At 35.6% G+C, this 13,721-nt stretch overlaps 1 protein-coding gene across 1 annotated transcript; it reads left to right on the top strand.

Moving 5' to 3' along the window:
* Nucleotides 1–258: 258 nt before the first annotated feature.
* LOC108668048 (vascular endothelial growth factor receptor 1) lies at nt 259–13,242 on the top strand. The gene is made up of 6 exons (XM_047884717.1): nt 259–645; nt 4,813–5,000; nt 8,501–8,711; nt 9,070–9,214; nt 10,651–10,790; nt 11,801–13,242. The coding sequence occupies exons 1-6, from the start codon at nt 564–566 to the stop codon at nt 12,313–12,315; spliced, it is 1,281 nt and encodes a 426-aa protein (XP_047740673.1). The 5' UTR covers nt 259–563; the 3' UTR covers nt 12,316–13,242.
* Nucleotides 13,243–13,721: the final 479 nt, after the last annotated feature.

Genomic DNA, 13,721 nt, shown 5'->3' with positions numbered 1-13,721 from the left:
AATATTACCAAAAGATATTAGTCTTACGTGACAAATTTGTCTGAAAATGTCTGCCGTTTCATACGAGTATGAATACAAGTTTTAGGGATTGTAACAATCTTGTTCGCCGTAAGTACATTAAAGATGAAAATTTGATGGGGAAGGAAATATTTTGTAATGAAACAAAATTTTTGAAAATACTAGGCAAATGGTTGGGTTTAATGCGTACGAATTCGTATGAACTTTTTAACATCATAATTTTACTCTTTTTCAGATGATTATGAGTTACAAAATAATTAAGGTGATCGAAATTGAATACTAGTACAGCCAGAGAGAGCATGTTGTTAATTTCTCAAAGGGGCTTTAATGTATATATTAAAATATAAACTACGAGGAGAGTTGAAATAAAATGTAAATTCTTTTGTTGGCGTTTATGCTACAACCGAAAATGAACGTTCATTCTTCTCTAGTTCCTTTCTTAGTGCTCATTTAAAAAAATCGATTGTAAATCAGACTCTTGAAAATTTTAGCGCTCTGCGTGGCCATCGAAAGCTTCTTTGCGGATTAACGAGTGACTGGAAAAAATGGTTTTATACAAACACACTTCGCTGACGTGGGTGCGACTGCTGCTCTTCTTACGGTGGCTTCTGCTGGTCCAATGCAAAGGTGAGTCTCTAGTTCGTTGCTCATACGTTCAATATAACTATATATGACAGGTTCATAATAATTCATAAGTTTATGGGCAACCTTTCATCGGCAATATGTCAGCCTGTTATGATAAATTAATGAATGTCCACTGGTATTTAGTATTAACCGATGAGGGTATAATGATGGTATATTATAAACTAAATTTTGTCTCGATAAAAAATTATTCGACTTTTTAGAGCGTTTCCTTTCAGAAACTTAATCCTGGAAAAATCGTTTTGATTCAAATTACATTGAACCTCCGTGAATCAAAAATTTGAAAAAAATAACCTGTTGAACTCAGTAAAATATTTAGTGAAATATAAATTATCGCGAAGTTCTCAAATAAATCGTTAGAGATTGAACAATTAACTGAAGATACAATTTGCAATTTTATCTTGCGAATACAATTGATTTTGCCAGACTTGAAGCGCAAGAGTTTAGACTATTGCAATCAAGAAGTATATCGGACCGATTGAAAACAATATTGCTTGCATTTTTTCAGATAAAAATTGTTCCTAAAGAAATTTCATTTGATGCAAGGATCGCGTGAGTGCCGTTTTACCCGCTTTGTATTTCACCGGGGGTCTCTTATCTTGTTAGCGTGACAAGGCACGCTCTTAAGATGTGAAAAACTATACACTCAATATTCTATCAGACTTCAGTTTTGCGACAACATTTAAAGGATTACAAATGTGAGGCTATAAATTGATTTTTTTCTGAGGAAATTTTAATGCGAACCATTGCAGGAAATATTAATTGGAATGCAAAGTATATGCAGAGTAGTAGCTATCCATGTAACGCTGAAACAACGCAACAAAGTAAAGGAAGCGAATAAACAAATGATAAAATAACATTCGTGAATGTAGCTGCTCTGTGTTCATACTACACTGACAGTCGAAGTGACAGTAAAATGATCACTTTAATTCCGATACTAGTTTTTGTTCAAATAGTTGATGAGAAATAGCGAACTGAAGCTGCAAACTAATGAGGATGGAAGGAAAGAAACTCGAATAAAATGAGGAAGAACATTAAGTTCTCTACAAGCATGTGATGATAAGTTTCGAAAACTACGTTTTGAAATCCGTCAATAAACACTAGGAATATGTAGAAATCAAATGCTGAATTTTGCTAATAAGAATTTTATTCTCGAACCACAACAAATGAAATTTGAAATCAACAACAGTTAAATAGGGGTCATTAATTTTAGAGAGTACTAAACTATGCGAGCGAACTTGACTTCAAATTCACAAAAGGTTCTGATTTATTATAACGTGCGTATCATAAATTATAGGCTTTTTCGGTATATTTGAAGCTGATAATATAGCAAGTTAAAATCTCGCTGTCAGAGCTCTCATATTCGTTCAATATAAAAATAATACTCAAGTCTACAAACATGTGATCCTAACGGCACCATTCATATTCAGAAACTAGGTCAGCAAATTAGGTCCATAAACTGGGTTTACGAACAATGAATCGGGTCAAAACTCCGGGTTCAGGAACTAGGTCTAAAAACTTGGTCCTTAAACTTGTTATATTTTCTAACAGATCATGACTTAGGCCACAAACTAAGCCCACTCACTGGGTCCACAAACTAGGTACTCGATCTTGGTCCACTCACTGGGTCCACAAACTGGGTCCACGATCTTGGTCCACACACTGGATCCACAAACTTTCTCCACAAACTGGGTCAATAATCCAGGTCGCCCTCATGGTCACGTCCCAGCGTAGTTCCACATCACGACGAGCTTACGGGCAGTTTATGCGCAGTCCGGCGTCACATTGGAAGCGATGACTGCATTGCGTGACGCCATAGTCACGCAGTCAACTAAGCGGGTCGACCTCGGGGGCGGTAAACAAGACTTTGGTCGAGCTTTGCTGGCACGCGTCCGGTCAGAAAAGTGAACGTGTCATGTGTTGTCTAAATAGTGACACACTTTCGGCCCGAAACACTGATACGCACTTTTGCCGCAACAAAATGCGTTAGAATGGCCCTCACAATGGTATAAGATGCATCATAATTTGGATAACGTCTTGTCTAAGCGCGAACTTCGCGTTGCTACACATGTTAAATAAGGCAAAAAAGAACATCGGTAATTGGCGTGGTCGGTGCACCGGCGGTGTAACGTGGTCTTTATGGGCGATAAATTACAATCGATCGTGAAAATACGGTTATTGCTGGCATTGTAGGGGGATTAGTCAGGGTGAATAAGCAAAACGGGCACTTTTTTGCTTGTATTTTTGTCTGTACTTGTTTGAAATTTGTATTACATTCAACTCTCTTTGGTCCCACAAAATAGATAAGGAAACTAATTGTTTTTAGTGGATTAATAATACGCAGAGATATGAAAAATATGATTTAGAGAAATTCGTACGGATTAATCACTCGGGCCTTGCGCTCTGAAACAAATAATTGAGAAATTTGATTTTAATGTCCCAAAAAGTTACGCCTATAAGGTTTAATTTATGATACGCACGTTATAATAAATCAGAACCTAAACTATAAAATTATGCCTAAATTTTGGTGCTCAGAAATGAATGAAGTTTCGGCGATTGTGATAAATTGGTATTAGTTTTTAGTAATATTATATTTAATGTTCGCTGGTAATTTTGATACATTATTGAGCACTACAATTTAATGGCTGTGATCCAGACTACTAAAGTGAATATTTGTGGATAAAATTTTTTAAATAATAATTTAAAAACAATTGGTTCTTCATGCTGCCTTTCATGATGTTTTATAGGATGAAATTAACGAAATGAATATTATATGAAATGAACGCCCTTATTACAATGTAGAATGCCACGTCTAAGTGTGTTAACCTGTATACTACAATATTGAAGACTAGGTTCAAAATTCTTTAACACGCTTTTGTTTAAAATTAGGGAACGAAGTCTCTGGATAAACTAAAGTACACGTCCTCGTATGAAAATACCTATTTACTTGTGTGTAAGAATAGGTTGATAACACGTTACAAAGCCTCGAATATTGAGTTTGAGCCGAAAATAAAGGCACAGATTTCGTAAAAAACTAATTTCAAATTTTGGCTAACCTGCTTGAGTTGAGCTTTGTGATGAGATTGCAGGGTTACAAGTAAAAAAAGATATTCATTAAAAAGAATATTGGATGAAAAGTTGTCAAAATCAAGGCAAAAACTTGATTGCTGCTGAGGCAATGGCTGCCGGGACGCTCAATTATACTGGTCGCTGAGCAGATTAGGTTATTTTTTGATGAAAAGAAAATGATTGGCGATGTTAGAAACTGTAATTAAACTGGAAATTTTCTGTTGGTAATGAATGCTTCGAATTATGAAATCAATAGGAGCTGTCCTGATTTTAACGTTCAGACGGTTACTCAGACGGTTATTTATTATGATTCGTTTGGATAAATTGATAATACTATTGTGATAATAATTTTCATCAATACGATAATTTATTAGCGATTGAAGTTAATCTTCAATTTCACTTTTTTCTGCACTAGAATTACTGATTACACGTCTCACATGATTTTCAGCAGTGTTGCAATGGCTTCAAAACAGACGTTTTTTATTGTCATATAATATCAAGAGCCTTTCTACTTCTCTTAACAAAATTAATATCTTTATATGGCCCAGGGACAATTGTTCGATTTATCTAAAATATTAAACTTTTTGCCAAGATATCGTCTTAGACATTATATTCCTACGTAAAAATCATGCAATTTATCCCAAAATATAAACTTTTGGCAGATAATGTCACGAGCCGCAGTAGTTCAAAGATATAATGATTTACTCAGAAAATGTAAAGCTTAGTTTTCAATTTTAATTCTTCAGCATTCCGTTGATGCCAAAAAATAAAATGAATGGATTTAAATTATCTGTTTTCACCAAAAATATCTCAAAGAATCTATCGAAATATTACTTTTTCACCACCATATCTCATCAGCATTCGCTTGGTACGTGCTGGGAAATATAAGTAATGGATTTAATTTGTCTTTGTTTATCATAAATATCTCAAAGATTCTATTGAAATAATACTTTTTCATCACCATACATCATCAGCATTCGCTTGGTGCTGGTAAATATAAGTAATGGATTTAATTTGTCTTTGTTTACCAAAAATATCCCAAATAATCTATTGAAATACTACTTTTTCACCACCATATCTCAGGCATGGCCGTGAACGGAGCCCCAGGCCCCAACAGCCTGCTCATGGGTAGCAGGTTCACAGGTCAGGCTCGGACCAACGACTCGCAGTACCGCTTGTTCCTGCAGGGCAACCACACCGAGGTTGAGGCACAGGTCGGGGCCACTGCGCAGCTACACTGTACCCTCACCGGCGCCCTGGCTGAGGGCATGGTNTGAGGCACAGGTCGGGGCCACCGCCCAGCTACACTGTACCCTCACCGGCGCCCTGGCTGAGGGCATGGTCAGTTATTTGCATTAACCACAATGATTAGTACTTTTATATCAGTCACAATGATTAGTACTTTTAATGATTCATCAGGAATAATTACTTTTATTACTTTAGTTAACCGCAGTGTATAGACCTTCTAATTAACCGCAATGATTAGTCCTTTTAATGAATCACAAGGAATATTTACTTTTATTACTTTAGTTAACCGCAGTGGATAGACCTTCTAATTAACCACAATGATTCGTTTTTAAATTAACCAAGATGGTTAGTTACTTTAATTAATCTCAACCAAATTAGTATTTTTAATTAGCCACAGTGATTAGTACTTTTAATTAACCACGGTAATTCGTACTTTTAATTAACCACAGCGATAACTACTTTTGATCAACCACATGCAGTGATGAAAACTTTCAATTAACCACAAGAATAAGAGTCTTTAATTTACCACAATAAATTAATTTACCTTTTATTAATTACCACTATGATTGGGCCTCTTTATTAGAAGCAATGATCAGTTGCTTAATTTTTCCACAGATTTAACAGTAATTTTTATTGACCGTTATGATTAGTATTTAGTTAGTCCATTTATTTTTTATTAGTATCGCGATTGTGTGTAAACAAAAAATTATTATCTATTTAAATTTTTTATCAGCATTGCGGTGGCGTGCCAACTTTAAAATAAGTTGACCTCTCAATCAACTATTAGTATCGAGAAGTTATTAGACTGCAGCTTAGAATTTAAATTGATGTTGTTTTGTTTTCCGATGTCCTGGATAAAGACAAAGTTTAAACAAAGCTCGTTCGAGGGTCAGTGAGCAGTACAAAGTTTCATTGGAATTGTTTTCTCAAATTTGCATAGTTGGTGTAGGGATATCTGCTAACTCTGCACAATTTTCGCTCAATTGTAATTATACGCAATATGACTACTCAGAGGAATGAATGAAACTCTGTCCTAATCGCCCTAGATAATTTTTTTGCCATTGAATGGGTTGTCCTGACCTAGTTTGGCCAAACCAATAGTTGTATCAGTGCTAAATGTCGCTAATGTGTTTGAGACAAACGCAAATTTGCTCGTAAAACAGGATGACAAAACTATGTAACTTGAATGCTTTTTTTACAGAAACGATTCTTGCAAAAAATTTTGCGAAATTGCTCAAAAATTTCAAGGAATTGAGTTTACAATTAAATTTACACGATGTAGCAATTGCGAGTTAACATGAAACGTTGGTAATTATAAACTTAACGCAGCAAAAAGTCTGAGCACTTATTTGATTATATTAATTTTTTGAAAAATAAGTGTAGGGTAAACTAAACTAAAATTTCTTCACTGTCCCAACCGGTCAATAATGGAGGTTTGGATATAGTCTCTAAAAACACTTTGATGTGCTGTTAACAATTTATGCAGTCAAGTCGATAACAAGTATATGTAAATATTGATGATCGACCTAAAGTTAATCTATCAATGTTGTTCAGCAATCTCTGTAAATGCCATTAAACGCTGGAAGCAATTAATTACCACTTGTAAACCCCTTAATAACCATCTAATTCATTAATTGATACTGAGTTTAATGAACGAATCTTTATCAACTAAATGACATCAGCCTAAATAATATCAGCTTCGTTAAATAAATGATATCGCGCTTAGAAAATCCTTCGAGGAAAAGAATAATTAATTCACGTCTTCTTCATGGTAGTTGAGATCACTCAGAGTTGGACAGTGACGGATTGAAGAAAGCTTCGACGGCAGTTTTCTAACGCCTCTCTAATTTCCTAAGACAAACACAAGGCTGCTACAAAACTGCTAACGCTCGCGAATTCTCTGAACGCGGCCGCTGATTGGAATCCGATGCGATTTTATCGAGACTCTAGAAATTCCCTGAAGAAAGTTAATTCGCGTGGTAGGCTCATGATGGTTATTTATTAACTTGAAAGGGCTTCCCGAGTGTACTGGTTATGATTTGCCCTTGTGTGTGTTATTATTTGGACAATGTGACCCACACAATTTTGTGAGTGAGCTAGAGTTAACGCCTGGGAAGAAAGTTACCGATTGAAAACCATGGGTTTGGCTTTAAAACCCCGAAAACCCTTATTCTATGGTTTTCAAACCATGGAACCCTTATTCTATGGTTTTAAAGCCAGATATTATAAAATTTAAATAATCTTTCAGCATTTAACAATTTTTTAGCAAAGCATGGTGAAATTAGAGTGCTAATAAAAATTATTTGATTTCAGACGATCATCATTAATTCGTTATATTAACTGAATTGACGTTGAAAATCAAGAATTCTTGCTACGTCCGAATAAATGAATTTTTTTAATTTGAAAATTAAGGCGAAAAAATAAAAAAAGTTGAATTGACAGGAATTAGATGGAATTTGCTCTAAATTTTTAATAAGAAATACCCATTACAACGTGAAAAAATTTAGAATCCGCATACTGAATCGAATCTTCGATCGCTATCATCAAATCAATTCAAATTAAACAGAAATAGATAGTAAATTAATCATTTATCCTGCATGATTTGTTCAGAAAAAGAATGAGTTATTCTGTGATAGCCTTACAATTCTCGGTTTTTGTTGTTAATATCGAGTGCAATTACAAGAAGTTATTGCCGTTTCAAAGCTCCGTTCGAGTGAGTCTCTGGAAAAAGAAATAACGCTCCGCGATGCGTTTTTTCTTTGTTTTTAGCTTGAAAAATTGTTGAGAGTCAATATTTTTCTACATTTTTCAGCAAAGAAAACAGTGTCGGTAAAGAAAATAGTGAGAAAAAGATACCACCGAGTGACAGTAAAACTGTTTTACATTAGCTGCGTTTGTATCAATTCTCCAATAAAAGATATTATTGTTCGTATGAAAAATAGCTTTCTATTATAGTTGGAAGAAGGAGAATTTACTAATAATTGATCAATAAATATTACAGAAACTGCATGAGGTAAGATTTGATGTATTAGTAATAATTATATATTTATTATTAATATTTCTTCACTGAAAAATTTAAAATAGCACTGGCCCCGATAGATAATGCCAACCATGAAAAGACGAGCAGTAAAAATAAAATAAAAATGGATTAAAAAGGAACAGTATTGAGCGCATTGTAAAAAATAACAGTAAAAACGAGGAGTATAACTGACTGAAAAAACTATAAGAGAAGTAAAATAAGCAATGAAGAAGAACAACAAAAAAATACAGTCAGAAAGAGCAGAAATACAAAACATTACAGAAGAGCTCTAAAATAAACACCAAAAATTGACAGTGAAAAGTGAAAAGAGCTCCGAAAAAATGAAATTTCTCCTGTTTCCTAAGGTGTCTTGAAAAAACTATAAAAGAGAAGCAAAATAACCTTTAAAGAAAAAAATGCAGTCAGAATGATAGAAAGGAGTTCTAAATAAACATCATAAATGAGCAATGAAAAGAGCTAAAAAAATGTCTGCTGTTTCCTAAGGTATCTTGGGTGCGACGAAGAGACTACCACTTGCTGACCGTAGGCCGTCACGTGTACACGTCTGACGACCGCGTGGCCGTGAAGGTAGCGCCTGACGCCAGCGACTGGATCCTGACACTGCGCTGGGTCCAGCAGACTGACGCCGGCCAGTACGAGTGTCAGGTCTCGTCTCACCCGCCACAAGCACTCATGGTTAATCTTAAAGTTAAAGGTATGTTCCATGTAATTCTTGATTTTTATTACTTCTTTGAGATATATTTTTATATGCAAAACAAATGGACATGAAAAAAACATTGGGGTGGCTTTATATATACTCAAAATTTCTGAACTTTAGTTTAAAGCTTCAAAATACATTAATTCGCTTCATAAACTTCAAGCCAATTATTTACTGAATAAATTAGAATGACATGATTTTCCATCATTTATTCAAGGCTAAGAACCTCAACACATGAGAGCCTAGCTGCTTTGACAAACTTGACATGATTCTGTAACTTATTAAATCATTGCATTTCTGAAAACCTGCTCATGTAAGCTTGCTTTTAATGGAACATTATCTCCCTGCCCTGCAGAGGCTTGGGCTGTGATCAAGGGCGAGTCTGAGCGCTACATTCACAGCGGCTCTTCCTTGCGACTTGTCTGTGTCCTTAAAGACATAACTGAGCCGCCGTCTTACGTCTTCTGGTTCAGGGAGGACAGAATGATTAATTACGATACGTAAGTTCTCTTAAAGACATTACTGAGCCGCCGTCTCACGTCTTCTCGTTCAGGGAAAACAGAATTATAAAATGCTATGCCTAAGTGTTAGTTTTTTAATAGAAGCAATAGGCCAAAGTGCCTATATGTAAGCGCTGCCTGAAAAATGTTTATATATCTCAGTAAACGAATATTGGATGTAAATTAAGGAAATATATGCTGATAAATATAGTGTATCTATAACGCGACGGTGGGCTGACTCCACATTTGTGCTTAAGTTGCATATACAGATATATTAGTACTATTACTATTAGAGATATATAAGTACTATAACAAGTTCCTGAGGATCAATAGAAATAAATATAAACGTTCCTTGAAGGAAATTTCTAATTGTCACATCCATTTCACAGTATGTTGTCGTATTTGTTCATTTAAATGACACAGAATTGTGAAACATTCAGCCATTTACGTTAAACAGAATTATGTTGTATTTTCTCCTCTCTCTCAAAAAGTGCGATGTTATTTCTGTTCATTTCCGTTAATATGCGTGATTACGCATTCGATCATTTCCATTAAAATGTCAGAATAACTCTTTTTCATAACAAAGCGTAGTGCCACATTAGTTTATGTTCTTGACAAAATATGATGCCACATTAGTTTATTTTTTGTCAAAATATGATGTCACGTTAGTTCACGTTCTTGGCAGAGTATGATGATCGTGATCTGAGTAAAGTGTGATGCCACAATTTTTCGTGTTTATGACCTTATTTCTGTTCATTTCTGTTAATATGCGTGATTACGCATTCAATCATTTCCAATAAAATGTCAGAATAACTCTTTTTCGTAACAAAGCGTAGTGCCTCATTAGTTCTTGTTCTTGGCAAAGTTTGATGCCACATTTGTTCATGTTCTTGGCCATGTAAGGTGCCACATTAGTATGATGCCAAATAATTAGTGTTCTTAGCAAAATATGATGTCACGTTAGTTCACGTTCTTGGCAGAGTATGATGATCGTGATCTGAGTAAAGTGTGATGCCACAATTTTTCGTGTTTATGACCAAGTTTTATGATACATTAGTTCGATTTTTTGGCAAAGTGTGATGACACATTTGTTCGTGTTCATGATAAAGTGCGATGCTGCATTTGTTTGTGGTTTTGGCAGTGTGTTATGGCACATTTGTTCTTCTTTTTGGCACAGTGTTATGTCACATTTGTTCGTGTTCTTTGCAAAGTGTGATGCCACATTTGTTCGCTTGCTGACAAAGTATGATATCAGGTTTGTTCGTGTTCTTGGCAGAGCCAAGGTTTGCCAACTTTGTTCTTGGCGTGGTGCCACGTTTGTTCTTGCCAAACGTGATGCCAAACGTGATGCCACATTTGTTCTTAGCAATATCCAATTTTTATGTTATGCCGCATTTGGTCGCGTTCTTGGCAAAGTGTGATGCCTTGCCATGCAGAGAGGCGGGCGTGACGGTCGAGACGTTGAAAGGCTCGTCAATTCTGTCAGTGAGCTCAGTGACCAAGAGGGACGAAGGCAACTACCGCTGCGTCGCCTCCAACACGTCCCCAGCCTCCGTCACCGTACACGTCGTCCAGAGTGAGCGCAACGAATGAACTGAAATGATAATAAAATGGATGCTTTCTTCTAAATTAACATATTTTTCAGATAGAAGTTTTCAGATTTTTATTTATCGTGACAAATTTCAACGTTATAGTTCCGAAAAACTTTCATGTAAATGGTGGATGATGGCCAGCTTTCATAAGTTTTTCTTCCCACTTGAGCTCTGTACAAAAAAAAAAGACTCTTGCGAGCGTTTCAGACCTGCAGAGTTAGCAAGAACTTAACGCAAAATTCCGACGAACAATATGAGTTTCTGCTATTGAACATTTAACTGGCAATAGATGTAAAAATATTAGGTCTCACACAGAATGCAATATTATATTTTAATTTCGTTTGAGCATCGCGGAGGTAAGTGAAAAATCCACACACATTGTCAAAAATTAATAAAGATTTTAATTCTTAAGCACTTTTGTTGTACCACATTTTTCCTCGGCGAACAAGTAAAGCACTTCGTGGATTTAATTGGTATCGCAATCAGAATTTATTCAGCTATATTCTCACGTGACAGAATCCAATATCCAATTATTCTTCTTTATATAAAATTAGCTTATGTAATTCCCTTGATCAAGCCTTGCCCCAGTTCTTGGTTTCTGGCCAGCATTTGATCAGCGCCTGTGGTGTGACAGGGGCTTGATAAAACCCTCCCTTAATGGTCGTTTAGCCAACATGGCGTCGTTGGCCCCATAGACAGACAAATCATGCCTAATTGAGATAATCGAGCAAAAATCTGCATCACATTGTGAGCCTGAAAAGGTGTACTCAAGGTCTGGGTTCAAATTTCGGCCTGAGTTGCATAACTTTTTTATATTTACTTTCTTCGAATTCTTCCTGTTCTGCATCTTAACGTGCAATTTAAAAAAAAATTGTATAAGAAATCCAGAATATGTTGACGATTAAAAGAAAACCCAATCTTATATTTTCATACTCAACCGTCTCAAGATTTTGTTTAAAAAAAATTAATATAGAATTTTTTCCTCCTTCCGCAGAAGAAAACCCTGCAGGCCTACAGCAAGAAACTGTGGCAGAAAAAGATGGAATCCCAATTTCCAAAACTGACGTGAAAATCTCTTCTAATTTATCAAATTTAACTTTGCAACGCAAGAAAATGAAGAGCTCAAGGAAACCCAGCAACGTGGTCCCGGTTTCCAGCTCGGCCGCTCAGCATGGAGGAGCCATGCAGACTTTTTTCCATTGGCTGCCCGGCCAAAATTTGATCTTAATTGGAAGGGAAGTTCAACTGCAAGTACAGGAAGAAAAAGGGCTATCTTTAAGGAGGGATTCGAATTACCGTGAGACTAGTCCTAGCAGATGCGAGTCTTATTTGCACATGACGGAGTGGTTTCGCAAAGTATTTTTGTTCACAATTGCTGTTGTATTTCTCTCCGTGTTATTTCATATGAGAGTGATTCGCTTTAATTTCTTATTTCCCGATCGAAGCCTGATCGCAAATCACAGTCTGGAAGCTCTACAAGCTGGAATTTTTTCTGAACAACGCAGATGATTTGCAGCGCAAGGCACATAAAGCATATCAACCACGAGAAAAAGTTTGACTTCAGGAAATCAAACAGGGACGCTGTCCTACATTTCTGGGCATTGATCGATGGGTATTATAAGGTCTAGGATATATTACGCATAATTCAGGAATTTACTGTAATAAACTTACAAACTTCAGATAAAATAATTGCAGTATACCTCATAGGAAAGTCCTGCATAAATAACTTGTATGGTATATGAAGGAAAACTGAGCTTTGAAATTCAGTCGGAAAAATGGTAGCAAATAGCTGTGGATTACCAATTATATCCTGTCATCCCATATATTCACAAATACGTTTGCTGAAATGAAATCGATTCACCCAATATAGTGATGGTTTCTATAGAGGCGTGAATGCCTGCTTTATTTTTTTAACACTTAAGATGGCGGGCTGTATTACGTATCATCGGATATGTGCTTCAAATTGTCGGGTAATTAAATTTAAGAAGTAAGAGAAGTTGTTTCCCATTGCAGCATAAGAATATCCAGTATTCAGAACTTAGGATTAAATTACATTTCGATTTATGTGTAGCAAATTTTGGATGATGTATAAGCACTAATTATCTCTGATGCATGAAAATTTAAATAACGAAGTTTAGCCATAATTTCATTCAAAAATGTGTGTAATTGCTGGCAACGATTTTTAGATTCATATCGATTTGTTTTGGCGAATGAAACCTATCATTTAAAACCAGAAGCATATCCTTGTAATAAAAAGCCTATTACAAATATTATATTTGTAAGCATAAATGTTATACATGTTAATCCCTTTTTTAGGTTCGCATTAAAATCTAACGATTGAGGAGAGCTACATGTTAATTGATGTATATAGACAGTTTTCCTGTAAATCTATGTCAATGGATGTTAAACAATATTTTTTGACAATAAAAACCTCAGTTCAGTCACTATTGACCTCTCATTTTCCCCCTTGTTACTGCTATTCATTACCACAGTCACACCGGAAAATCCTTTCGGAATTAACTCACAAGCTCACTCTTTAAATATCGTTAACTAATTTTTAAAGGTGCTGTTTCAAAGAAGCGAATAATAATTATCAATTCATAACAAAATTTCATGAATCTAGAGTAATAGAGCATCAAGTAAACTGATAATGTACAGCTACATCACTTCTTGAGTCTCAAAAATTCTCGGTGTATGCTCATGCATCTTGAGACTCATTCATTCCAAGCTTATCCCCACGCCAATAATACGACTCATACACGCTCATAATACCTTTCTATGACTGTCACAATGTTCATATATGCACATAATATGCCCATGCATGTCACAAGGCTCATAAAGCATGCCGCTAGAGCAGAAGCGTGTCACGCAACAGGCTCATAGGTCGCCTCTATAGGCAGGCTTGGAGTCTAATA

The sequence above is a fragment of the Hyalella azteca genome, unplaced genomic scaffold (assembly GCF_000764305.2).
Source record: "Hyalella azteca isolate HAZT.00-mixed unplaced genomic scaffold, Hazt_2.0.2 contig16054, whole genome shotgun sequence".
Taxonomy (NCBI): Eukaryota; Metazoa; Arthropoda; class Malacostraca; order Amphipoda; family Hyalellidae; genus Hyalella; species Hyalella azteca.
Note: the sequence above shows the minus strand (reverse complement) of the source record. Positions and strands in the feature narration are given on the sequence as shown.

Coding starts and splice junctions, on each gene's coding strand:
- LOC108668048 (XM_047884717.1), top strand. CDS start 564: ATGGTTTTATACAAACACACTTCGCTGACGTGGGTGCGACTGCTGCTC. Junction 8,712..9,069: donor GGTTAATCTTAAAGTTAAAG/GTATGTTCCATG, acceptor CCTGCCCTGCAG/AGGCTTGGGCTGTGATCAAG. Junction 10,791..11,800: donor CACCGTACACGTCGTCCAGA/GTGAGCGCAACG, acceptor CTCCTTCCGCAG/AAGAAAACCCTGCAGGCCTA.